The following is a 26,587-nucleotide window of genomic DNA, read 5'->3' on the forward strand; positions in this document are numbered from 1 at the left end:
ACTAAATTCTAGTAGAGATGAGTGCAGCAATTGACTGTAAAAGTGTATGGAAGCGATTCTGTAGAATAATTAAAAATAAAATTCAATACCAGAAATGCTTTTTCATTTTCAGAATGAAGCTGCATTTTTTGACTCATCTTCAATTGATTGCTCTGCAGAAGCCCGGTGCGAAGCGCCGCTCTGCCTTCGCCCCGCTGGCTCCTCGCCTCTCCCTTCTCTTACACGCCTCGCAAGGGGGGTGCCGGGGAGGAGCGCTTCGTGCCCCGTGACGTCTGGACCCTGCGCGGTCCGGGCTTGAGTGCCGGTGGACCGAGTGAACCGTGTCTCTAAGCAGAGCAGCCGGATTTATTAACTTTGTGTTTGAGGGGAAGGGGAGGATGCTTTGTTACATGTGCGTTTTATTGTTTTGTTATGTGTGGGAGACTTCGGACTGCGATCCGTCCCACCGCTCTGGGTTAGCAAGCTGCTAGAGCAGAGCTCGGACCGCCAGCTCACACAGCGGCTTTGGGGCGGTGGGTGAGCTTTTCAAAGCAGAGATGCCGCTCAGTCCTTAGAAACCGTTCAAACAATCATATGGATTTGTGTTTCCAGTCATCTCCCGACAAAATAAAGGCTGATGTTATTCCCACATATTTACGTGCAGCCAAGATGCAGATTGCGGCATTTCCCGCATGGATTTTATGTTCATCTAACAAAGCTAAATGTTGCTGTTAGCGCATTAGCCTTCTCCTAACCCTTCTTCCAGCTCCGTTCCTCTTTCAAATGACACTATCAGCAACAGAATAGAGGACATGAGTAAAGGCATCTTGGCTCAAGTAGTCGCAGATCTGATTCCAAGCCTTCAACTGACGAGACCACAGACGTTGCTAATCTGAGCCAGATTGCTGTTTTTGTGCGGGATGTGAAAGACGACATGATAAAAGAAAAGTTTTTATTTTTTAAGCCTCTGACAACGACAACTAAGGCAACCGATGTGAAGAAGCTGGTGGATGACTTCTTCAGAGACAATCATCTGGTTTCTGCGGATGGAGCTTCAGTCATGCTGGGAAGAAAGTCTGGTTTTGGTGCGCCAGTAAAACCGAAGCACCACACATCTTTGTTACAACATGGTATTCTGCACAGGCATGTGTTGGCAACAAAAACCCTGCCTCCAAAAATGGCAGAAACTGTAGTGGAATGTGTGAACTATGTGGGAAATAGTGCTCTGAGGCACCGCATCTTCAGTGAGCTGTGTAAAGAAATGGGTTGAATTCCTCGTACTTCTGGACCGTTCTTATGTGCCGTGGTTATCCCGGGGACGGTTACTGAATCGTGGTTTTGCCTTGCGTGTGGAATTCGCCTGGTTTTTGGAAGAGCACCAATATTGTCATGCAGATTGCTTCAAAAAATCTGAGTTCATTCTCATTTTAGCGTACATGGCTGATATATTGACAGCTGTCAATCACCTGGATCAGCAGATGCAAGGGGGTGGAGTTAACATCATGGAAGCAGAAGAAACCCTGAAGGCTTTTCAAAAAAATCTACCAACTATGGAAAAGATGAACAGAGAACAATAACTTGGTGACATTCTGTACCCATGGAACTGAAACAAGCAACTACCACGCCCTTAGATAAGCTTGCAAAGTCTCTCCATGAATCCTTCCGTGCAGCAGAACCATATGAAGCATATGGCCCTGGTGGGGTTCAGTAGCTCCAACAATTTTAAGAACCACTGCTCTAAAAGAACAGAGACTGGTTCTTTTATTAACCCACTCTGGAGGTTCTGAGGGTCCAAAGGGGCGTTAACGTGCCCGCGCCTTAACACCTGGTGCACCTTTTGTTTGTGTCAAAGACCGAAAAATCCCCCGTACTGAGACAGTGCCCTATAACCCGGTCCGCCCTCTGGTCGTTAAAATATGGTAGTTCATTTTACCCCACTCTCAAATTACTGCAAAAAACACAACATATCACAGAAACTGCATATTAACATTTAGCCATAAAAACCTGTGGTTTTGTCAATAATAAGTTGTAAAAATAATAGTGTTTGACTGTTATAAGCATTATGGAAAATTTCCGTCAAAATAACAATGCCTAAGTCCTGTACAGTAGGATTATTTATTTTTTCCAAATAAATAATGTATTAATTATAATTTTTACCAGTGAACTGATTAACAGGAACTTTAAGTCAAAATAACAATTTTAAACTGTTTTACAGTTTATTAGGTTTTCCTGTCGTGGTTTTACGTTTTTTTTCTGTTAAATATGCCTGATTTTTTTTACGTTGCAGCACGCCAGGTCCCCGTCAGAAATGGGGCCACCATCAGTCACCTCCTCTACATGGATGGATGACATCAACCTATATGCTTGAGTGAGCGTGACATTGACTCCCTGATCCACACCACCACGATCTACAGTACTGACATTGGAATGTCATTAGGGCTCAAGAAATGCAGTCAGATGTTGACAAAGAGAAGCAAAATAGTCCACACAGGAGGGGTCTCACTCCCAGAATGAACAAAAGCAGACATTGAGGACAGTAACAAGTACCTTGGTATTCCGCAGGCAAATGGCAACATGGAGCAGGCAACAAGGAAAGCTGCAACAGCTAAATATCTCCAACGAGTAAGGCAAGTCCTGAGAAGCCAGCTCAATGGCAAAAATAAGACCCGGGCAATAAACAGCCATCCTGAGACTGTATGCTAGCCGCAAGGAAGGAGGCCGAGGACTAGTGAGCGTAGAAGCCACTATCCAGGATGAAACATCCAAGATGCATGAGTACATCAAGCTCAAGGCCCCAAATGACAGTGTGCTCAGTGAATGTCTCAGGCAATGGAGAGCAGAGGATACAGTGCTGGAGGACAGATCCTCATGGGAGGACAAACCCCTGCATGGGATGTGCCACCGGACCATAACTGAAGTGGCTGACATCAAGAAGTCCTACCAATGGCTAGAAAGGGCTAGCCTACAGGACAGCACTGGCAGCTCAGGAACAAGCCCTGAGCAACAGAGCGAGATCTACCACACCAGACAAGACCCAAGGTGTAGGCTGTGCAAAGAGGTGCCTGTGGGACTTCCAGATCCAGACTGACAGGATGGTAATGCTAGCGGTGTTTAGGTAAAGAGAAGTGGTTTATTTAGCAAAAATAGAAAGTGAACAGCAAGCGGTTTATTAGTGGTGTATTCACTAATAAAAGGTACTAGATGTGAATATTAACCCAGATAACCCTTAGAGTAAGCAATAGTAGTCAGGCTAATGCCAAACAAGAGAACAGCAGTCAGACACGACTAGTACTGGGAATAGCTCACCCGGAAATGACGTCACAGGGAAAATGACAAGGTAGTCACGCCTCAGCAGTTCACACCTTCTTACATTCACCTTCACTCTATCCATGGACCTCTATGGTCACTCTCTAGGTCTTCTTCTTGGTAGCTCTATTACTAACCTTTTCCCAAAATATTTACATATGTTAAATAAAACAATCACAAAAATAAAATATATGAGCACCAGTGAGCCTAAAGTGTGGATGCAAACAGTACCTAGAGGAGCTGCAGTGAAGTTTGTATGTGCTGCTATTATTATAGTAACCATCTCAGAGACTCTTGCCATGCATTCAAACCTGTAATCTTTTAACTTAACAGGATAGGTAGGTGCTACAAAATTTAACAACTCCTGGCAACAAAATATCTAGAGACAGTTTGCAATGTTGATATGATGTGAACATTTATTCTCATGGTCAGCAGGCGTCATTACTGAAATTGTCTTGGTAACATGTCTAAGAATGAATCTATGCTTTATTTTAACAAGGTGTTTTAGGAATCAGAGGTTGTAACAATGTTTATCCCATACATCATTAAGAAAAAACTTGAAATGAAAACTTAAACATAACATCAGAACCTGTCAAGATCTTGTGTATATTGTGAAGTGCTGGCAGAAATAGAGGAAATCTTCCCAGAGGGCTTACATAAGTCTGACACAAGCAATATCATGGTGGTTTAAATGAGTAGGAGCCCACTGGGAGGACAAGATGGCACTGGTATGGCAGGCAGTCCACTGGCACCTGAGCTGAGTGGCGAAGACGGAAGGCTTAAGAGCGAGTTAATAGAAAAAACCTTGAACTATTACTGCCTCTTTCATTCTTCATCTCCTCGTGGCCTTAAAATGTACCAACTAACAATTTCCCCCTCTCAATTCTCTGTTGCACTTAACACCCCTCTGTGTCTCACCGTTCACTTTATATCATCTTTACTTCCTCCAGATCTGTCAGATCATCTCAGTACTCAGCTAATGGTTCCATTTTTAATGGTTTCAAATGGCCAGTTGCCAACATTTCTCATGATTTGCTTGATGTGAAGGCCCTCCCATAAGTTTTAAACAAGGTCTAAAAAAGGAGGAGTGGGGGGACAAGGTCTAAGACCTAATTATAAAAAGCAGTTTTATTTAAAAAAAATGATCATTTGAAATCAGGTTAAACCTAGGCAAAAAACATTAATGGCATGTGACTTTTAATGCGTTTAATGTTAATTTTTCTTAAGCAGCAATATACCAAAACCCAACAGATATAGCTATTTATATATAGATAGATATTTACTGGTCTTAATTCATTTCTGACTCACTAGAAATCTGATTAAAACAAAAATGTAAAAACTCACATAATGTAACGTATTTTCCGGACTATAAGTCACTGCGGAGTGTAAGTCGCACCAGCCCGAAAATGCATTATAAAGTAGAAAAAATCACAGATAAGTCGCACTGGACTATAAGTCGCATTTTGACGGGAAACTTATTTGGCAAAATCTGAGACCAAGAACCAATAAGTTCCACAACTTCATATGACACAATCATAGCAGAATGTTTATCTCATAATTTCACAGTAATTCTTTCTCATACTTATTTATTTATTCTTTTCATGAAGCATCATTGTCCTACTAAAACTCTGTTTTTATCCTGTATTTGTAGAATATAGTCATTTTTATTACATTTCTGAATCAATGAAATCATTGGAAAATAGAATATTGTGTTTTTAGCCTTCACGATCTTACTGTAAAAAAAGTTTGCTGATTCTCTGAGTCACTTAACATACTCTTAACACTCAACATACCTCATACATCAAATTGACCCAGGAACATCATCTCTGTTCCTCACAAATGAACATAACAGGAGGGTTAACGATGTATTTATTTCAATTTAGTTCTAATATAAGTCGCTGCAGAGTATAAGTCGCACCCCTTGCCAAACTATGAAAAAAAGGGCGACTTATAGTCCGGAAAATCCGGTAGATACCATGACAACAACTGGTAAATATGGGACCTTCGATTAGATCATTTTGATTTAAAAAAGCAATGACAGATGATTGGTTTGTCTACAGAGGAATGGTCCCTTTGCGGTAGTACCTACATTCTCATCAAATATGATTTGGTACATTCTTCCACCCTATTGGTAATGGAATTTCCTATGCTTTTCATGCACCTCCTACACCTTGACCACGAACACAACCTGGAATCTAACCTAATGTAATTGTTCACATTCTTTACTGCAATTGTGCCCTCTTATAATCCACTACCATTCTTTGTTGACATGTAGATCTTACCAATAGGAAATCTTGGTAGAAAGTGATAGATTAATGTCCATCCATTTCAGATTTACCTCATTGTCAAGACAATCTGTTACTGTTGATTACTGTTTTGAGTCAAGCAAATATTGTTTTATTTGTACTAAAATCTGTACTTTTTTCTTTTAAGCCCAAGGAGTATTGTTAGAAATGTTCTGCAATTCTTAATGTGAAAATTTGCAATAAAAGAAAAATTCCAAATGAAGATAAATGTATTAATACTAACTCCACAAGTTCAATTGAAGTAGAGTCCAAAATATAGTTACATTTGGAGTGTTTATACATCCCAAGCAAGCTTGCACAGACCAAGCAGTTTGCAATGTTTTACAGCGTTACAATTTAGGCAACAAAAGATTCAGACAGCTATGTTCTGAGAGTGTGTTTGTATATGACTTCTTAAGTTTTTCCATCAGACACGGTTGTGTTTTCTTCCACATGTGTTTGTATATGTTTTGCCAGTTAACACCACCAGCAGTTTTAAGTTTTTGATTATTGTTATTATATATCATCATTGATATTAAATCTGCAGCTCTTACAAGGGAAGGGGATGGGCAGATACTGTCATGGTGCCTCTGGAAGTCTCTCCTCCCCCTTCCCTCTCTGGTCTACCTTCCTGATTGGACCCAGCTGTGGACGCTCACCTCATCATCTTCCTGCCTTCATAGGAGATCCAGTTCCAGCATTCATTGCCAGTTCGTTGCCCCTTATGGTGCCTACCTGGTCACTCACGTTACGTTTACTACGCTCTTCTGGTCTTGCTACTTTCTAACCTGGTTCCTCTGCCTCATCTACAGGATCAATTACCACGAACCTGTCCTCCTGGGTCCTGCCTTGTATGAGCAGTCCTCTCCTCACCTGCAATCCAAGCCTCAAGCCACGCCACGACTCCAGCCAAGTCAAGATCCCCTCGCCACGCCAAGATCTCAAGCCACGCCACAACTCAAAGCCACTACTCCCGGTCGCCACACCAGTCTCATCTCGCCGTCAGACAATCATCAACTTACTCACCCTCTGATCCACGTCCAGGATAATAAATACCTTTAATTTCCATCTAACTCTCCTGTGTTTCTTTCCAGGTTCAAGCATCTGGGTCTCTCTGACCAAGCAGAACATCACAGATACAGCATAGCATCTGACAGGTCACTGTTTTTGGTGTAACACCGGCTCTGTAAAGCTATAAAGAAGCTGCTAAAACACATTGGATTCAATTCTGTTATATTTATGAGATATAGTTTTATAAAATATAAATGAAATATAATTTTGTTTTATTTATCTGCCACGTACCAAAGTTTGGTCGTTGAAAATACTGTCCATCTTTAAACTGGTCCATGTTTGAATTAGGTGACAGATGGAACATCTCGTTAGCTTAGCATAATTAGCATCATAGTATTAGCGTCTAATAACTGCGCTGTCTGCAACACTACAACACTTTTTTATTAATCTGTCTGTTGCAGCAGTAAGTGAAGCAGCTTTTTTCTCCTGTTCTTACTGGATACTGTTAAAAATCGCTGCATGTTCCGCTGTAAGTGCTAAAAACAGTTAAAGTGACTGCGGGGGTGGACGGATTTCTCCCGTGTTTGTTTAACTCGAATGCAGACAGTGCATGAGGAGAGGACAAAAGAAATTCACCAAAAGTAAAGTCAATGAACATGATTAAGTTTACGCAGGTGTTCACCCGCCTTGTGGAGACTAACCCTCTATCTTATACTTGCCAACGAGGAGAAAAAGCTTGCAATTAACGAGTGTTAATTTTGGATATTTTAAAAAAAAAGTCTATCGCGTTAGACTGATATATTTTGTGATATATTTACTTTGTGTTTTTATCGCCCATCCATACCTTTATACATTCTGCTCCCAGTGTTTGTCTAGTGAGTTAGAAAAGAGGTCAAATCTATCAAAATGTGAACATGGTCTATCACTACCAAAACGTTTACCGTAATTTCCGGACTATAAAGCGCACCTGATCTCAAGCCGCACCCACCCATTTCCACATGTTTAAGTTCTTTTGTACATACACAAGCCGCGTCAGTGTACACGCCGCATGCATTACGCAACATGGTCAGCCTGACAAATCACATCCTGACTCCCAGACCGAGTGCAATTCATTAGCACACTGTGGGAGGAGACAGCCTTGCCTCAGGCTCCTGTATTTGAATACATCCACATCTTCCAAACAGCATGCAGCTCTATTCTGTTCACAAGTTCCTCAGTTATGTTTTTTTTTATTTTAATTTCTTTTTTTATTTTACTTATTGACAATCTAGGTATCATACATAAAATTACAAACAGTAACCATATAATCAACATTACATCCCTCAGTTATGATGAGGAAATTTACATCCGCGATACCCCATTTCCCATGAGTCTTAGGGGCTAAAGGCGGGTCTAACCCGGCTCGCCACACTGTTGTACGTGTTTAAGAATGAGCAAGGAACAGCAGTGGATGGAGGGGCGAACGGAAGAACAGCTCTCCTTCCGCTTGTGTCGCGGCGGCATTATGGGAGTAACAGGGCTGGTTAGAAAAACACACCAGTAAAATAAAGCAGCGGCAACTGAAAAAAGTGCGCTTCATCGCGATATGCGCGCCTCAGCGCGGCGCGTGCGTCAGACGTTTCCTTCCACAACAAACACTGTTGCTCCGCGGACGCCTCTGCGCTCCGCGCTCGCCAAGCGGGCTCTTTGCTCTTTGTCTCCCCTTCCTATGTTCTTGCACAGCCCTGGCCAGGGCGGCTTCAAAGAGGAGCATTTCGTCCACATTGCGCCGGTGGAAGGAGCAAATCGTTTCTGTGCAGAGCAATCGGACTTAATACTGAACGTTTTGTGGATGAGGGGCGGATGCGTTGTTACGTGTGGGAGCCATCGGCAGTGTCTCCAGCTCACACACATGTCTCCAGCTCACACAGAGGCTGTGAGCTTTTCAAAGCAAAATTTCGCTCAGTCCTTAGAAACAGTTAAAACGACCACGTCAATTTGTGTTTCCAGTCGTGTCCCGCCAAAATAAAGGCTGATGTTATTCTCACATATTTACGTGCAGCCCAGCTGCAGATTGCAGCTTTTCCGTCAGCAGCTGACCGGCTTTTCCAAACCCGTTGGTGATGGTGGATTTTTTCACGCTGCTTTTAACGATTGCTTTTAACTTGAAAGCTGCATATTGTAGTGGCGATCACGTGCACGTTGGGTCTAATGGCACCAAAGGATTCTGGGATGCGGCTGGGCATGCGTGTTTCGTTTTGTTGAACCATGACTGAAGTGTCTAAGACCTGAAGTGAGGTGCATGCTGTTTGGCTGCTAAGAGGTGTGTTGAAAAATAAATGACTTGTTGCTTGGAGTTGGATAGAGAATTCAAACCATACACTGAGTCCGGAAGTACGTACATGGCAACCGCCAATTAAATCCATAAATCAGCCGCGTCACTGAATAAGCTGCAGGACTGCAAGCGCAGGAAAAAAGTAGCGGCTTATAGTCCGGAAATTACGGTACATTCTGAATATTTCAGCCAGCTTTATAGGTGCTGTCGTTGATTTTTTCAAAGATAATTTCATATTTTTTTTATATCTCGTTTTGTTTATTAAAAAAAACTTAAATGTACCATAAATAAACAAGTAATACCTTTCATAGAACTATATCGAGAGATTAGCAATCGATCCACATATACTGTATCAAGCCAACAAAAAATCTTCCATGAACAATAAAAACCAAAGACTTAAAGATTATTTATGTTTACAATAATAACCTTAATTTTTGCAGTAACCTAATTATTTCAAAGATACCCAAGTTTAAAGGTTGATTTTGCAGTCACCTTTTCACAACCCACCTAATCACTTGACAGGTAACATTTCACAAGCTGAGGTGGACTCTGTCTTGACAAGTGACTTGGTTTTCACCGACAGCCATCTTAAGAGGTCCTGACAATGATAGGTACAAAAAGGCATTGAGCTGTAGCACTGAAGTCCCAGGTCACAAACCTCACGTTTCATTAGAGAATGGCCGATCAATCCTGAACCCCAACCAAACAGCAGAATGCCCACCAATAATCTAATGAAGCCCCCCGATATGACATAATGAAATCCATGAGACAGCACTTGGCCTCTAATTCAATAAAGTATATGTGTATTTAGCATTTCTCAATCTTCCAAGCTATTGTGTTCAGCAACCTAAAGTTTTGTCATGTATTGTAGAGGGGCTGAAAGAAAAACAGGCTACCCTGTACAATGAATCTAGAAGCAAACTTTTCAGGTTTGTTGGCTGAGTATTTTCAAGATTTACTGATAGTTTAAAAGGTTTTGCAGAAGATACTTACAAATCATCTTGAGTACTTTCCAAGGCTTGAAGAATTACACAGTTACATCTCATAGCACTGACAAATGCATCAGTACAGCTACTCTGACAGTAAGTCACAGAAATATAGGTTAGTGCAATGGATAGTTTTGCTCCTGGCAAACTATCATGACAGATATGAACCAGAGCCTCTGCAAGCTAAGTGGGCTGCATTTTAGACAATCAATTATGCATACACTGGAATTATTGATGGTGAAAATGTAGTGGTACCTGCCGACACCAGGGATGAGTGCTGTGAGGGTTAACCAAGCTGAAAAGACCAGGGTGAATGTAGTGGGTTTGTTATGCCTAAAGGAAACATTTTTGAACAATTTTGTATTTGGGGGGTTGGGGAAGAGTCAGATAGCGGGATAACTAAATAATTAAAAATCATAAGTAAACGGAAAAAAACACGAGGTCTGATTACACATTTAAACTATAAGAAGCAATGCCAAAGCAGACTACACTAAAATAACTCCCTATTTTTGACCACAAAACAACGAAAACAACGGAAGTCCTGGACGGGCAAAACCATTTTGACATAAACACCAAGACAATTATAAATATTCTCAAAGAACTGTGCCTCGAAAAAAGGTTGAGAACCACAGTTTGGAAACAGCTACTGTTTAAGAGTCTGACAGACAAAACAGACCTAATGCCCATTTAAGTGCTTGTGTGGTTACAATTAAAAAGAAAATATCTTAATGTGGTTTGAGAAGTTGAAGTACATCCTAATAAAATCAAGGTTTTTAATCATTGAGTGTATGAGAGAACCCTCCTCTCTGGCTTTCCAAACAGGAAGTACCAGCTGGCTCCCAGAAGCAAGAAATAAACAGCTATTCCACAGTCATTACATTAGTCAGACTAACCATTGCTAATCTTCTTGGTCATGACTTATGCTATGACTCAGTATTATTGCTGTGTTCATTTGCTGGACAAGACAAGTTTGAAAAAAAAAAAAAAAGCAGCATGTTCTTGCTCATCCTATTTTTTAATTAAATGTTTGATTGACAGATTCTCCTGAGCCACTTTCAGTGGACACTCCTGATTGCCACAGAAATGTTGATTCAGACCAACTCGGACCAATCACCATTGTCTGGCTCCAACATGGCGATGTGCGTATGGTGTCTGGAAAGTGGCGACTGAATTGGCTTCATTTCGCTGGAAGTAAGGCATTTTCTGTGGCTCATGTCACATGTGCTCAGCCCAGTGAATGGTCTTATTACAGATTTTTGACAACGTTTAAAGTTTCCAGAAAGGTCTCACGTTGTCAACAAAAACCACCACACATACATAAAAGCACATCAAAAGGACAAATACAAGTCACTGGGGTGTGAGTGGTCTATAAAAAGGGGCCCCACCGTGACAGATTGTATACAAAATGACCAACACAGCTTCATCCTTTTAGAATCTCTATTACTACAGTAGTAAAAAATAGACTTTTCTTAGAGAAGCGTACAGTGGATTTTGTTACTTTACCAAAGCTTGCAAAGGCATGTGAATGCTGCATGTCATATCAGCTAACTGTAAATAATGGTTTAACCTGTGCCTCTAAAAAGCAACAATACAACGTTAGTTGGGACACATATTTTACCTGAGAGAGCCACTCTTCATCTTCTTGTGTACCATGGTCTGATGCAAGGCTGTCTGATGACTCGTGCCGCATGATGGGGCCTGGGCTCCCTGGTGGCATTGCTTGTTGAGAAACACAACATATCATCACAAAGCTTTTATCCGTAATAAATATAAAGTATTACAATAGTAACGATAGTTGTCCATGAATTAACTTTATTTATTCGACATAATGAGTACAGTACTGGGAACGTATTAAAACAGCGACTTAAATGATTGAAGTCACTCACCTGACCAAATGTTAATTTACAGAGGCACTTAAGAATTTTGAGCTACTTCAATGGTCATCTCACAAATACACTATTTTCAATGAGCTATTTTTGTATTCCAATTTTTCCATCGCTTAAGCCTCAGTATGACAGCTATAGCACAGGGTCATGGGGATTGCTGGAACTTATTCTGGCTACTTTGGAGCAAAGGCAGGGTGCACCCTGGGCAGTACACCAGTCCCCCCCCACCCCCACCCCCACCCCACACACACATTGGTGGATCATGCTTATTCCACACAGAAGAGACCCAGGTTAAACTTCAACCAAGGGCTTCTTGTTGTGAGGTGACAGTGTTAACCACCACACCACTGTATCAAAGTCACTTACAGCAAATACTTACAGTATTTATATAACTGACTCTGTAAAAGCTAATAACTGTGAGCTACTTTTTCTGAATTGAGCTGTAACCTGAGTGTCTTTATGTGCGAGAGAGTGTATGTGTTGGTTAAAAAAGAGCAGTGACAGAGTCAAAGACAGATGGGACTTCTTACAGGCTTCAGTGAGCAGGTGTGGAAAATGGGCTGTAATGTGCCAAATCAATTGCCCACTCCATGTCTTACTTCACTGATGGGGTCAGTTCTACACAAGACTGGTAATAAACTTGTCAGGGCCAAAACTGGAGCACAGGAGGCAGCCCTCTTTCCACAAATGTGTAAGGTGTTCAAATGCCCTGGATGGATGTAGCTTGGTCTCAACACCTCTGGAGTAACTCTCACACATCCCACACATCTTTCAATTTTAAGTTATGATCATTGTTTAAACCTGTTTAGGACCAATTAGTAAGTTATAAAAAAAAGTGAGTGATCAATCAACAAAGGGGCCAAAAAAAAGTAGAAAATGGTAAAACTGCCAAAAGGGTAAATACATTATTTATACTACATTATTATAAGTACACTATATAGACACAAACATACACATATGTATAATTAAACAACACAAATATATAAATAAATATATAAATCTAAATGAAAACAAACGCTGATTTATGTGGTTGCTGTACATCAAACTTGTTGTTTTTCATTATTTGAAGGGAGTGACCCTGTTCTGACCTGCTCATATCATGTAAAAGAAAGCAAGCAGAGGCCAGAATGTGTGAGACAGAGAGAGAGAGAGAGAGAGAGCAGTTTTGCGTGTTGAAGATACAAGAACAAAGTCGGCGTTGTGTTACTTATTAAACAAAATCACAACTTGCTGATTTCCTCCCTCTCTGACTCTCTCCCTGCTCTATGACCCTTGGGGCCAATAGCTGTTCCCTAATTAATTATTGATGTTCTGAAGCATTTGGAGGACTGGTTGGATCAGGTTTCCAAGGAGTGGATGTGTATGAAGGGGGTCTTTCAAAGGCCAGAATTGCAGAACAGTTATGTTGTGGATCAGGGAAAGGGACAATCTTGCAAATGAATGTGTGTGTCAGTGTGTATGTCAGAACACAGCCTGGCATCAGCTGCTGCTGCTCTGTAGAAAATGATCTGTGTAGACACGGGGCTTTTGCCTAAGCCCCAAAAACAAAAATGCACTAAAACTGTCACTAAGAACAATTCTTAATGTGTAAAAAACGGATTTTTGGGAAAAGTGATATGTAACAGCAGCCCTGTAAAAAAGAGATATTTCTAAAACAGACTTATTACTAATGTCATAAGTCGGAAAAACATCAGGCTATTTTATGACACTTGAATTAAACTAGAATTACATTTATTTAAAAAAACAACAAGCAAATGTTTGCCTCATTGAGTCTTTTCTTCTGATTTCCTTGAACGTATTTGCATGACCACACACAAAACACAACGCAGGTCCCCTGGACGGGCAAAGAATAGAAATGTCGGTGACGCACTCTTTATCGAGTGTGGAAAGCAGGGTGTTTTGCTGCGTTGAAGGCCAGCAGCTAGAGGCTTGTTAGCCAGAGCAGTGAAGCAGGGAGTCAGAACAAGAACAAAGGCTGCCTTGGTATTGATGTAGCCCGACCTCCAGGGGACGGGGGCCAGGGGCCGGACAGGCCGATCTCAAGGGATAGATAAGCAGCCAGCGATCTGATGGATATTGAGAGCTAGAAGCATAGTGAACAGAGGACAGCTGTCTCCTCCATGTTGTCTGATCTCTCTTCCTTTATCTCTTTCTTTCATATTTTTAGAAAACTCATATTATTGTCTTGTAGTATCTTTTTTTTGAAAACATGGATGCCACACTCACTTCCTGGGTTTCCTGTCAACTGCTCCACCTGTCTGCTCTTTCCTCCTTAGAGCAGTTGCCTGGCAGATGGAGTTGGCATACTTTCAGAGCAGGATAGCTTTGTCATTTTAGATCATTCAAGATGCATTTGACTGACAGCTCTTTCAGCCAGGACTACATTTACCCTACCCTTTCTTTGCATCTCTTTGATTGCTGGGGCCAGTCATGGCGCCACGGTATCTCTTTACCAAACGCCTGATGCACCAAAGCCTTCACTCTGGCCCCTTTCTCAGAGCAATTAGATCTATTGACGAGGCAAACGTGGCTGGTCTGTCATGGGCCTCTCAGTCCCAGGAGAGCTTCCGAGCCGGCCAGCCAGTCAACCAGTCTCTACATATAGGACATTATATGGCATTTAAAGAGGGAAGGGCTGTCTACATTGTCTGCATTTCTATCGTTGAATCATCACTACATCTGAAAAAAGGCAACCAGAATTTCTAATAGTAAATTAATACTTGACTGACAATTTTTAGAAGAACTTTACTGCTAGAAAACATACCTGGACTGATAAATGTAAATTTAATGTTTTTTTTAATGTGACAAATCAGGAGGAAAAAATTAAGATAAAACAATGTCCCTTTCTTTATTCTGTTCTGTCGTTTCTGTCAGAGGTAAAGAATGGGCATCCACTCATGCCAACCCAATAGTAGAGACTGACTTTTAAAATAGCATGTCTGAATGTCATAATTCACCTTGAATCCCATTTGCCCCACACAGTCAGATCACAAAAAACATTGTCTACTCTGTTTGTGCCTTTACTGTATGATGTGTGGCTCCATATCACTTATCTGTCTAAAGATGTGCCATGCCTCGCAGTCCCGTGTACGGCTGAGTGGTGCCAGTGGCTGCTGCAGATAGACAGGTGAAGATACTGACCATGAAGTGGCGCCACCGCTGCTCTTTATCTCTTCATCCTGGAAGCTCCGGCCCTCACTCTCCTTTTCCAATTCCTCTCCTTTACAACTGCATATTTAATCAGCCTGGGTCATCCAATATAGCACCATGAGACTGGAAACCATGCGCCTGTCACTCAAAAGCTAACACCTCTTTGTCTTGCTCCAACTGTCTGGAGACATGATCATCCTGCAAAATACTGAGCTTAAGGGGAGAATGCAAACATATTTTTCTATTAAGTTCTGCATATTGTCTGATTCTTTTTGTATAACGCTGCTTACTTTGCAATGTAAATTAGATCTACATGACACAATGTGGTGTGCAAGGAGGAACTATTTCTTTTTCTGATTCTTCTCCATAACTTGATCTGTATGCTCAAGCAATAGGCACAGAGGCAAGGCTCCAAGTCATCCCATGATTGAACTGACTTTTTGTCTTGGATCACTTCTCAGCAGCACTATCCTGCCCTGAAGCAAACTGCAGAGAAAAAGCCCAGCAAGGAGAGGCATGCTGGGAAACAGGATGCTGGGAGTCTTTGGGTGCAAAGCACAGAAATATAAGGTGCCGCTCAAATAGAAACTTAGCTATTGGTGGGGGTATACAAGATGCTGACCCAAAAGCTTAATGGCAGGAGAACAAATGTGTGTGTCAGGGGGTTGAACAATTATGTTTATAACATTATGGCCTCAATGGTTTCACACTTGGTTGGTTAAAGAAGAAAGAGCCATGGCAATGTTATCTGGTTTTTGTTAATTGGATGCTAATGTTAATGCAATGATTTTTTTCTCATTATTCAGACTGTTCCATTGCCAATGCTGGCAAAGAATGGTGGAATAGGCTGATGCCCGAGCCCATCAGTCCAGCATGTTCTCATTGCTCTGACACTAGGAGAGACCATTAGCACTAATTTGAGAAAATATCCTACCAGTTAGACCTAAAGCACTGCAGACGCCAATGGACATGAGTAGAGATTAGTATAAACAGAGATACTACTTAGCCTGAAGCACTCACAAGCACTAATTACACATTTTGTATGTTTATCATTATAGAATGAGCTCAAAACGCCATCTTAGTCCACGGGGGTGGATTGATTCTGTGTGTGACCATCCATGTGCACTCTGCACTTTTGCAAAATGGCCTCTTGGACAGAAACCTAAAGCGCTTCTTGCTCTGTACTTGTTACAGAGTTAGGGGGAGTTCAAGGTGTCAGATCTGAGAGCACTATCCTCTGCAATTTCCTGCCGAAGTTGGACTCAAGGTAAAACTCAAATCTATAAAAACATGCTAACTGAAATAGCAGAAATAACAGCTTCTGGGTGTTTACTAAAATGGCTCCTTCTCAGCATGCGCCTCCAATAAGGTTGGTGACCTGCTTTCAACACAGCCAGCATGGAAAGTAAGTGGTGAATAGGGGTCGCCCCTTGCTTAATGAGGCATGTTAAACACTTTTTTTGTCATGTGAAATATAGAAAGACAAGATCCAAGAAAACAAAGATATTAATATGTATATTAGCTGCATTTATGATGCTTCCCTTTAACATAAAACCAAAAACTCTCCAAGATTTAAACGTTTTTAAAACTTCAAATGGATGAGGGTATTCATGGAAAATTCTATACTACCCACTGCATACTTTTAGAGATTTCATTTTTCAGATATTTACAATGCTGCAACAGACTGGCAACCTGTCCAGGGTGTACCCTGCCTTCGCCCACAAGTGGCCAGGATGGGCTCCGGCAGCCCCCTGACCCCGAAAGGGGAGAAACGGTTTAGAAGATGAATGAATGAAGATATTTAAGATAAATCTGTGTCTTATATTACGGTGCATTGGTTCAGCAAACCTCTTTAAAATTCTAAAAATATATTGCATATTAAAAAAAACAAAAAGGATGAGATCAAGAACACCACTGCCATCACTTGCATCTTCTTAAAGAGCAGCTGCTCTAATGTAAAGAAAGCAGTTTGAGTAAAACTACAAAAGCAAGGTAAGCTAGTGTAACACTTACCAGCAAGAAGACATTGATAATACTGGACAAGGTCTGAGGCCAGCACGAGTGGGTGGCTGGTGCTAAAGGGGGGCTGCAGCTCATTCCACTGTGGAGTCCTATCCCACAGGACAAATAATGGATAAGACTCACAAGTGTCTCCGGGACCTTCTGAAGATTAAAGGGTCCACAAAGTATTACCTGGCAAGAGTCCAGCAGGCCCTTGGAGAGGTGCTAAGCTCCATAGGTGTATCGTCACTAATCTTTGGAGCGGTGCTGATTGGCCGCGGCTCAAGGACATGTTCCACCAAATTGCCGTAGCAACTTACAATGTAAAGTGAATCGACGACCAACTGTCGAGTCTGATCTGTAGCGCAAATGAGACATAAGATGACTTTAAAATGTTATTTGCATTTAACCTAAAGTTTAAAAAGATTTCTTCAAAAAAATAAAAAACCTTTGAGCATTTATTTCTGAAGACTTCTCTGGACATTTAGCAAGGACTGAAAATGTTGAGGAATCAGTCTAACCTTTCTCTCTTTTGATGTTGGCATTGGTGATGAACCAGGAGCGAGATGAGGCAAATAAGGCAGCCACGCAGAATTCTCCTCCACTGGACTTGCTTGGGGAGATCTGAGGCGGTGGCTTAGCTTTGCTTTGGGAAAAGAAAAACACAAAACACGACAAAAACAAATGTAAACAAGTTCAGGCAAAAAACAGCACTTTGTACAAAGATTTCAGACTGAAGTGTTTAAATGTTAATATTCATCCCTCCGTTTCTAATACCCTCTTGTGCAAAAGCAAGGACACAAGGTTGTTTGAGCGTCCCCAGCTACCGTCAGGCCTCAGCCTAGATGGGTCACCTGTCCCTCACAAGGCCACAGAGAGACAAACAACCACACATTATCTCACCTAAGGGACAATCCAGAGTCACACATGAATCCATTAAGCATGTTTTAGGACAGCGGGAGGAAGCCAGAGAAAACCCACGCATGCATGGGCAGAACATGCAAACTCCTCACAGAAAGGACCCAGCTAGGGTTTGAACCACAAACTTCTGGCTGTGAGGCGCTGTGAGGCGCTGTGAGCGGTAACCACTACCCTACCAGGCAACCCCATTATGAACATTCACAACACAAATGGTTTTTGACTGTACAGCGAAATGGTTGTGCCCAAAACAAATGAGACACAAAAGAAAATCTGTTAAATCCAAGCTAACGCAAATCCAGCAGTTGATTTAACCTCAGGTTGTTGTTTTGTTCTTCAAATATTAGACGGTCATCATTAACAATCCCTTTCTGAGATCCCTCAACTTATTTTGTAAGAGCAATGGATGATAATCTGTACTCTGTAATGCTCTTAAGCACAAACTCGTCATTCATTTCCCATTTCTCAATTTAATTGACAAGGTTGCACAACACATAGAGGTTCAGATATTTATTTTAGCTTTTGTGCATGTTTTACCAACATTGGTAACCACACTTTGTCCATCTCTGATTCAGAGGAAGCAATGACCTTTTCCCTCACAAACCAAAGTAAAGATAATTGCAAAAAGGTAGGCTAAAAATAATTTGCAACAATTTTCTTCTGTAATAGAAAACAACTAATTATTTTTTTTAAGTTTTTAAGCAAAAACATAAACTTTTGCTTAAAAACTGTTAAGTCCTTCTACTTTTTATCTGCTATCAATGTAAAACTGAGCCTACCCCCCTTTTTTCATGTTAAAAATGTTTTTTAGGGACCTTCACATTGTGTTCTCTTCTCACAAGTCCTATTCAGACTCTGTTTGTCACCGTGAACAGACCTCAGAGAAGGACAGACCATGAAACACAATGGGGGGAAAGTATTCTGCAATCACCAATTCTGCAAGTTGTACCAAGTTATAACATGAGAGGGGTCTGTAATATTTCAGCCTCCGTGAAAGATAGAAGAAAGTAAAATATAAAAAAAGGAAGTAAATCACATGATATGAATTTTAAAGACATTTTCATCATAATGGTGCAGAAGATCAGTTCTTTGCACCTACAAGCCAGCGAGACTTCCAGACCTCACAGACTGTCAAACCAATGGAGTCAGTTGTTTCAGCCACTGACTTCAGGTTTCCCAGCAATTGATTCTTTAAGTATTAGTCTGTGCAAAGACTAAAAAAAACAATTCAGCCAGCTCTTTTAGACATCTTAGAAAGAAGCTCACCATACTTTTGGCTTTCTGTGTTTATAAAAAAAATAAAACGTATTCAAATCAGCGCTTGTATCCCCCACTTTCTCCACCTCTCTTCCTTTTATTCTCTTCCACCCCCCCTCCACACACACACTAAATGTAACAAATAAATAAAAAACAATAAAGTAACAAAAAGGGGTTTATACAAATTTACACAGTTATATAACCTCTTTTTGTGATAGTAAAAGACAGAACAAGTTAAAAAAATAAACGTAATAGACTTGCATGTAGATAAATGGACTACATTTAGTCAAAAACTACAATGATTATTACCTAATGGACTACACACCTACGAGCTGTCTCTCTCTGTTTTGAGTAAAAAACTGATTGGAAGTAATCTGTTTATTTAGCATGTCAGGAACTGGCTCAGGAGAGGCAGGAAGAGAGGCTTTTCAGCTGCAGCAAACTGCCCATGTGGTTACAATCAGACAGCAGTAGCAGGATCGGCTTTTATTGTCCAAACTTATGAGCAACCTGGACATCAATATGTGGTTGTAGTGGATCAGACATGAATTGGGCTCAATAATAGAAGGCCTGCATTAATATAACGCCCTGACAGCTGTGCATAAATGTAGAAGTAGGTAAGAATAAAATGTGCATAGTGGCAAGTAAAGATACTTTCAATACTGTCAGTTTTTTTATTCAAAGTACACTAACTTTAACCTTTTAGATAATTAATATTTAGGTATAGTTTACTTGATAGTTCTATCAAATATACAATAACATGAAGTAAAAAATGTTGAATGTTTTAAGTAATAGCTTTTAACTTTTATTTGAAAAATCTTTAGATCTAAAATAAACCACAACACCGTTTATGACATCCAAAACTTTTACTTCTAGCCTGTAAGAGATTTAAGTTGGTATGGATTGCTTTCCCTTGCAATGAATACAGTAAAATTAATAAAAGTAGTGATAAAAGCTGCTATTTAATTTGGAAACTTAATAGGAGCAGATTGTGGGTTTATCAGGTCAAGCAACTTACACAATACCAGGCGCTGAAAGACTTGATAAATCTGCTGTCTGTTACCCCTTTTCAGACTGTCAGCACCTTGTAAAATACTCCCTGGATAAAAGTAATTTTTATATCTTTGTTTGCCTTCTGTGAATCAGGAAAGGGGAAGTAACAAGGCCGCTCACTGGAAAGTTCTCTAAACAACTTATTTTGATTGTATTTATTGGTGCTGGGTCAAGGGGAGAGTACTGGATGACTAAAAAATCCACAGTAAGCCCCGTCTGTGAAAGGAAGATGGAAGGGAAGATAAAGCCACGCTCAGGATATTGCACTGGCTAACACTGGGTTGCCCTTGTCCTTGCCTCTAGGCTCTTCCTTGGGCCTGTTTGTCCTTCAGTGCATTTAAAACAAAGCATTCAGCAGAAAAGGCTTGCTCGTATTAAAAGAGGGATTTTCAAGATTTGTCCTTTTATGGTGAAACATCCCTGTTCTTAAATTGTTTTATCAAACAAACCCCTGGAACCTTAATACAAAACAGAAAGAATTAAAAATATACACAAAACACTGTTTACATTTTGTGAAACCCTTGCGTGATTTATAACATGCGGTAAATGGCAAAGTGTGAGAGGAAACTTATAGTTTGATCCCCATGGATTGCTACACAATGTACGATTTCTGGCACAAAGCAAAAATATTTTTTTGACTTTGACATCAGCTTAGATCAAAACGGTTTTATTGCGCATTATTAATTGGCAGTGGTTGAATAGCTCAGCTGATCTGACTCATAGGTATTCAACTTCTAGCAATGACAATCAACCAGTCCATGTGTCCCTGAGCCAGACACACATCTTCAAGGTATATGACACAATGGGTATAAATATAAGAGCATGGGGAAAAAGACGCTTACAAAAAATGTAAGGAAAAAAATTCGATAGCACCTCGATATCACCTGTTGCAAATCGGTGTTTTAAAAATAAACTGAAATGAATATACAGTGGTCCCTCATTTATCGCGGGAGTGATGTTCTAACCAGCAATAGCTGAAATCCACCTTTTCTGTTTTTGTTTACAATGAGTCTCGATGTTTTATAGCTGAAAACCCCCTGAGGACATACTTTTTTCAGACAGACATTAACATTTTTAAGCTTTTTCTCTCTTGTTGAGACTTTCAAAGTTCAAACCTTTGTAAAAAACAAACAAACAAACAAAAAAAGCCAACGGCATTGAATAAAACCAAAGATCTGCTAGCATTTGAAGATTTAAGTAGATTTGGCAAGCTGGACGCACTCCGTACAGGAGACACAGCACAAAGGAGTTCAGTTTTAAAGGGTCTACAGCCAATTATGACACAAGACTCTTTGTGCTGTATGAAAAAAAAAAAGAAAGTATGCAAATCTGCTAAAAGAAGGGTCCACTGTAATGGAATTAGTATGCATTGAACTGCAAAAAGAACACTCTAGAATGGATTTGACTTTATTGGACTTTACCCCCGACTTTACAGCAATGTTCACTATTTCACTTTACAGCCTGTTTCTATTTCTCGTTGGGGGTGGGAGATGTGAAAGAAGTGGGGGGGGGGAGTGTAGGTACGGGGAGGGGGGGCCTATTTTTATTTATTGATTGATTTTGTGCTTGTTTATTTTAATTTTCTTGCTTGTTTTTATACTATTTATTTTGTTCTTTTTTATGTAAAGCACTTTGTGTTATACTATTATATGAAAAGTGCTTTATAAATAAAGTTTGATTGATAGTTTGAATGCATACATAAACCTCTTGATGATGTCACACGCAAAGTAAATCGAGGTACATCATGCAGAAAAAAAAAATCCTGAAATTCACCTGGTACATGACAACACTCACAATTTGCCAGTGACCCATCTGACTGTAGAGCATGTTAAAAACAATGTGAAACTCATTGTTTCTCCTTTACAGGAAAGTGACAAATGGTTGACCTTGGGTTAAGTAGAGTGGGAGCAATTTGTGTTTGAAGTCACTAACAAAACCTAAGCAGAGACAACCATGTGTTCACACACGTGTTTGTGAACTTAAATGCTTCCAAATGCAAGTTATGGTTCTTCCTCCTCACTATAATTTTGTGTCCTTAAACTGAAACTCTGAAGAGGCTTTATGTCCCACCAAGTTCGCCAACTGGACCCCAGATGACAGTTTGGTTTCTTATTGTATTCATCTGTATTTTAATGATATCTAGCTTTTTAACTCATTTGAATGGAAGTGTTAAGGCTTCCTCTCCTAGAACAAAAAGTTGTGGCCTTAACACCCCATTGTGTTTGAATGGAAAACATTTTTTCAAGTGAACCATTGGCACAATAAGGCGTTTGTAAAGTTCTCCAAATTATAAGATATAAAAACACCAAGATGGAAGACCAAAACAAACAGCAAATGCCATTCTTTCCCCCTTCTACCAGATTTCCTTTTGTACCATGGCCTTTTAGCATGGAGAGGAATCTATTTTCTTTCCAACTTTAATTCACTGAAAAGACTACTCTCATGTCATTTCCACTTTTAATTTAACAAATGAGGACTCTTGACTGAGCTAATAGCTTTTCCTCAAGGGCATAATTCAATCTGAGACATCAACCATCAAAGTCCCTTCACATTACCGTGTCCGGAGCTAACAGGCGGCGCCTCTAAGGGGGGGACTGGAAGGCCAGTGGCAGCTTCCATTTATTTTATAAAACCCTCCTGGTAAACAAATATTATGAGCTGGCTGTGTGGTGACCAAGAGCAGGACATATTCTGAAGCAGTGATTCTTGGCTGTGGTTAATTATTATCAGAACAGGAGACAGCGTTATAACTGTGTTCAGGAAGCACATGCCAGACAAAGAAAGACAAAGAGAGGGGGCAGTTAAGTAGAGGACGGATCAGTCGACATTGCGTTTATTATTTGATTGCTGTCCTTGACAAAATAATGCAGCCTTCAGGCTATGCTAACCATAGCCTTCTAGTACTATTAATGATCAGTGCCTCAAATAATGGAAGTTAGGGAAAATAATCCTTCCAGGCATAAGGATTTGTTCTGAAAAGTATTCACAGTTAACTTCAACCTATTCCCCCCTTCCTGCAAAAAAGAACATTTTGAAAGAAAATAATGATAATAATAATAATTATTATTATTATGATAATAATGATAATGATAATAATAATATCAATAATAATGTTAATACATTGAAAACTCAGAGAGATGTGGACAATTTCAGAAACTACAAACCTAAGTGTGGCTTTCAAGAATCTCATCGCTGAATTTTTAAACCCCAAAGAAAATTGGATTTGGCAGCTGATATTGATGATTCCAACACCAATAAGGTGTAGCTATGCAAATGATACACTCAGAAATAAACAAGAGGCCAACTTAGAAAAAAAAAGATGAAAAACAAAATGTCTCAATTAGAAAGTATGACTTACTGCCCAAAAACAAAAGATGAAACCCAAGACTTGATGAAGGCACCACATGCTATTCATTTCTAAAGTGAATGGAAGCAACAGGGAGGAGCTGCAGAGCACAGAACCGGGGAGGGAAAAGTTCACTGGACTGAGCCACTCAATCATCTCTCCATAAGTGACTCTTATTCTTTAAAAGCTTGTAAGCATCTGATTTCACAAAGGCAGCGATGACAAGAGAGTAGGCTTTTTCACATTGTAAAAAAAAAAGAAAAAGAACAATGAATAGTTTTGTATAGAAAAATGTTAATGCTCAACATATGCAGTCAGAAAAATCCTAAATTAATAGATGCATATTGTTATAATTTCTCACCAAAATTGTAATTCCTTTGATCCTTACAGATCAGATGTTTCCAATTGTTTTTCTGTTTCTGTCACTTAATAAAATCTCATGCTTTAATATCTCCATCCAACAATGCAAGCATATACATCCTTTAACATTCTGGTACTTGTCATTTTTCTCTTTTTTCTCAGTTAAAGCTTCTAGCCACAGGATGGGACTTGAGAGTTTGCAGAGACAGAAGTTGACAACACATTTAAACTTCTAAAAAGTTGCAGAGATGTCAGTATGAAGCTTATTCTAGTGTGTTATTAAAATAACTAAATGAGGAAATGAGTTACGTTTTAGACAGAACACGAGGTGAGGTCTAGAGAAGATGGACTCATTAGAAAACGAGAACATGGAACAGAGTAGAGGTGAAACTGGCCTTACTTTGTTGTTACTAAGCAGAGGCTATACAACTGCTTTAAGCCATGTTAAGATGACAAACAAAGGCATTACTATTAGACCCCCCAAGTGCTTGACTGCTTTACGAATATACCATGTGCTTCATGCATAGGAATGAAAAAGTCATAATTCTATAATGTATTCTGTAACTGTAGAGTGAATTATAACAAAGGTAAAACGTAAGAAAAAAGCAGAACTTTATATCGAAGCAACAAATTACCAGGTCTTGTACAGAAAGAAGCACTGCGTGGAAAACAAACAAACAAGTAAACTAAAAAAAATAATGAGAAACAGAACAACATAAAAACAATCCTTTTTTTTTTTTAAATGAGCGGATTAAAGTTACAGGACACTGATTTCTGTCCCAAAGAGGTTTTAATGTCTCCTGAGTTACCAGCACCAAATATTACGCACACTTTTGCTTTCTGACAATCCAGCAAAGTACACAATAATCTTCAAGTACCGGTAATAAAGTATTACAGTGACTTTGAAACAAGGAAGAGAATCATCTAATATCTACATCTCTGACATTATGACAATGAGATGTACGAAAAAAAATACTGAATAACAAAAGCGAGGCTGAGAGAAGAAACACTCCTCTTCAGGATTTTTGCCCGCTCCTGAGTTACAACTGTGCAAACTGCAGAGTGTGTTGAAAAATATACAAGGAGACAAATGAGAGGTAAAGGAGGAGGTGAGCTTTGGCGGACTGAACAGTTGCATGCTGCCAAGGGAGTAAAGAGGAGGGGAGAGGCAAAACTCACCATGGAGTTTTAAAGGCAAAACATCCCGCCCCAAAGAGGTAAGGTCTTCACAAGAGGGGTGCAGGGGAGGGTGAACAGGGTGGGGACACAAAAATAGACGGAAAAACCATTATTTAAACTAGCACACTTGACCAAGCACACTTTTCACATTACATACTCTTTGACGTGTCTGTTTAAGTGCACAACACACATAAGGCAGGAAACAGAATGTCTGCACCAAGATGGATTTGAAAACCTGCCGGACAGCTTGATGACTCATCTGCTGGGGCTGCTCTAAAATGACAATACCATATTTTATCAGATGTGACCTGCCCACAACCTTGGGATTATTTATTTCTCTTGTTTCCTAAAAAATCTTCATGTTTTTTATTACTTCTAGTGTTTTCTTCATTTACTAACAAAAATCTAGACAATTAAACACACCACACAAAAATAACAGATGGAGAACAGTTCCAATTGTTGAACTGTTGTCTCTTGCTGACTAAGAAGGAGTCGAAAGTGTTTATCCCATTTGTTTAACGACTGGAGACACTAGAAAAACTAACAGGACTTAAGCATTGTCAAGACAAGTTGTGTATGTGTGTCCCACTTCTTTTTTTAGACTAAGTTTGTGTTGATGGCAGTGCATTGTGCACTGAATGCACATGTCCATTTTGAAAGCAAGGGTGTGGGCAAATGTCTATCCACTGTGATTATATGAACAAGTATGGAGTTTGTTTGTGTATGAAGTGTATGTCCTCCACAGTGTAGTGTCTTCTTCAGGATGCACTTCTGTCTATCTGGCAGTCTGTGTGTGTTTACAAGACATTAGGAGCGGGAGTGTGTTCCTGTGTTTATTCTGCATGTCCAGAGATAGTGACAGAGCTCTGTAAATAGTTTACAGTAAATAAGCTTTTTCCCTACAGCAATAAAGGGCCAATGAGACTGAACTCTGTCCCTGTAAGCCAACCTCCTCCAGTCATGAAAAACAGAATCCCTCGCCAACCAAAGCACTCTGGAGCACTTCTTTATTTTATCGCTTTCACCGCATCCGCCCCGGCCCTCCCAACGATAGCACGCAGTATCCAATTAGTCTTGGTACACGGATATGTAGAAAAATGTTCCTCCGGGAGACGGGGAGCAACAATTTGCTATGGAATGTCTTACTTCTGGAGAGCAAGTAGACAGATGATTAAACTGGTTGGTGTAATGGAGGCCCCTGGTAAACTGCCACTGGGGGGAGAGAGGGCTTTGGTTGGCCTCTACCATCTACAGCACTGAGCCTATTAAACCAGCTGAGCAACCATTTTGGCCTTCCAGCTGGGTAAATGGAGGGACCCCAATGGGAGAGTAATGGAAGGGTGAAGGGAGAAGGACAAGGGTGCAGCAAAGGTCAAAACAGCTTTGGGTTTCTCCCTGCAATGCATGTAGGGAGCTGTGCAGCAGGAGAGCATGGAGCGTTACATAACACCATGGTTCTAAGTAACCCAGAATATCGATTCCATTTAGCATTGTAGCCAATTCTCAATTTAAATGTTGCCGTCCATTTTTCATCTGAAGTTGGATTTCCACCAGTT

General features: G+C 40.3%; 1 protein-coding gene across 9 annotated transcripts in view; it reads right to left on the bottom strand.

Moving 5' to 3' along the window:
- Positions 1-26,587, bottom strand: part of bcas3 (BCAS3 microtubule associated cell migration factor) — a 335,083-nt gene that overhangs the window by 216,452 nt on the left and 92,044 nt on the right. For 5 of the 9 annotated variants that reach the window (XM_023961828.2, XM_078929748.1, XM_078929747.1 and 2 more), the window contains exons 17-21: positions 25,032-25,076; positions 17,440-17,564; positions 17,111-17,276; positions 16,931-17,028; positions 11,500-11,600 (exon numbers count right to left, since the gene is read on the bottom strand). In XM_023961828.2, coding sequence (XP_023817596.1) covers positions 11,500-11,600; positions 16,931-17,028; positions 17,111-17,276; positions 17,440-17,564; positions 25,032-25,076 — 535 coding nt within the window. The remainder of the gene's footprint in view (positions 1-11,499; positions 11,601-16,930; positions 17,029-17,110; positions 17,277-17,439; positions 17,565-25,031; positions 25,077-26,587) is intronic. The other 4 variants (XM_011482979.3, XM_078929751.1, XM_078929750.1 and 1 more) reach the window with 1 other exon arrangement.

Source organism: Oryzias latipes, chromosome 13 (assembly GCF_053564925.1).
Source record: "Oryzias latipes strain Hd-rR chromosome 13, Olatipes_Hd-rR_3.1".
Lineage (NCBI taxonomy): Eukaryota > Metazoa > Chordata > Actinopteri > Beloniformes > Adrianichthyidae > Oryzias > Oryzias latipes.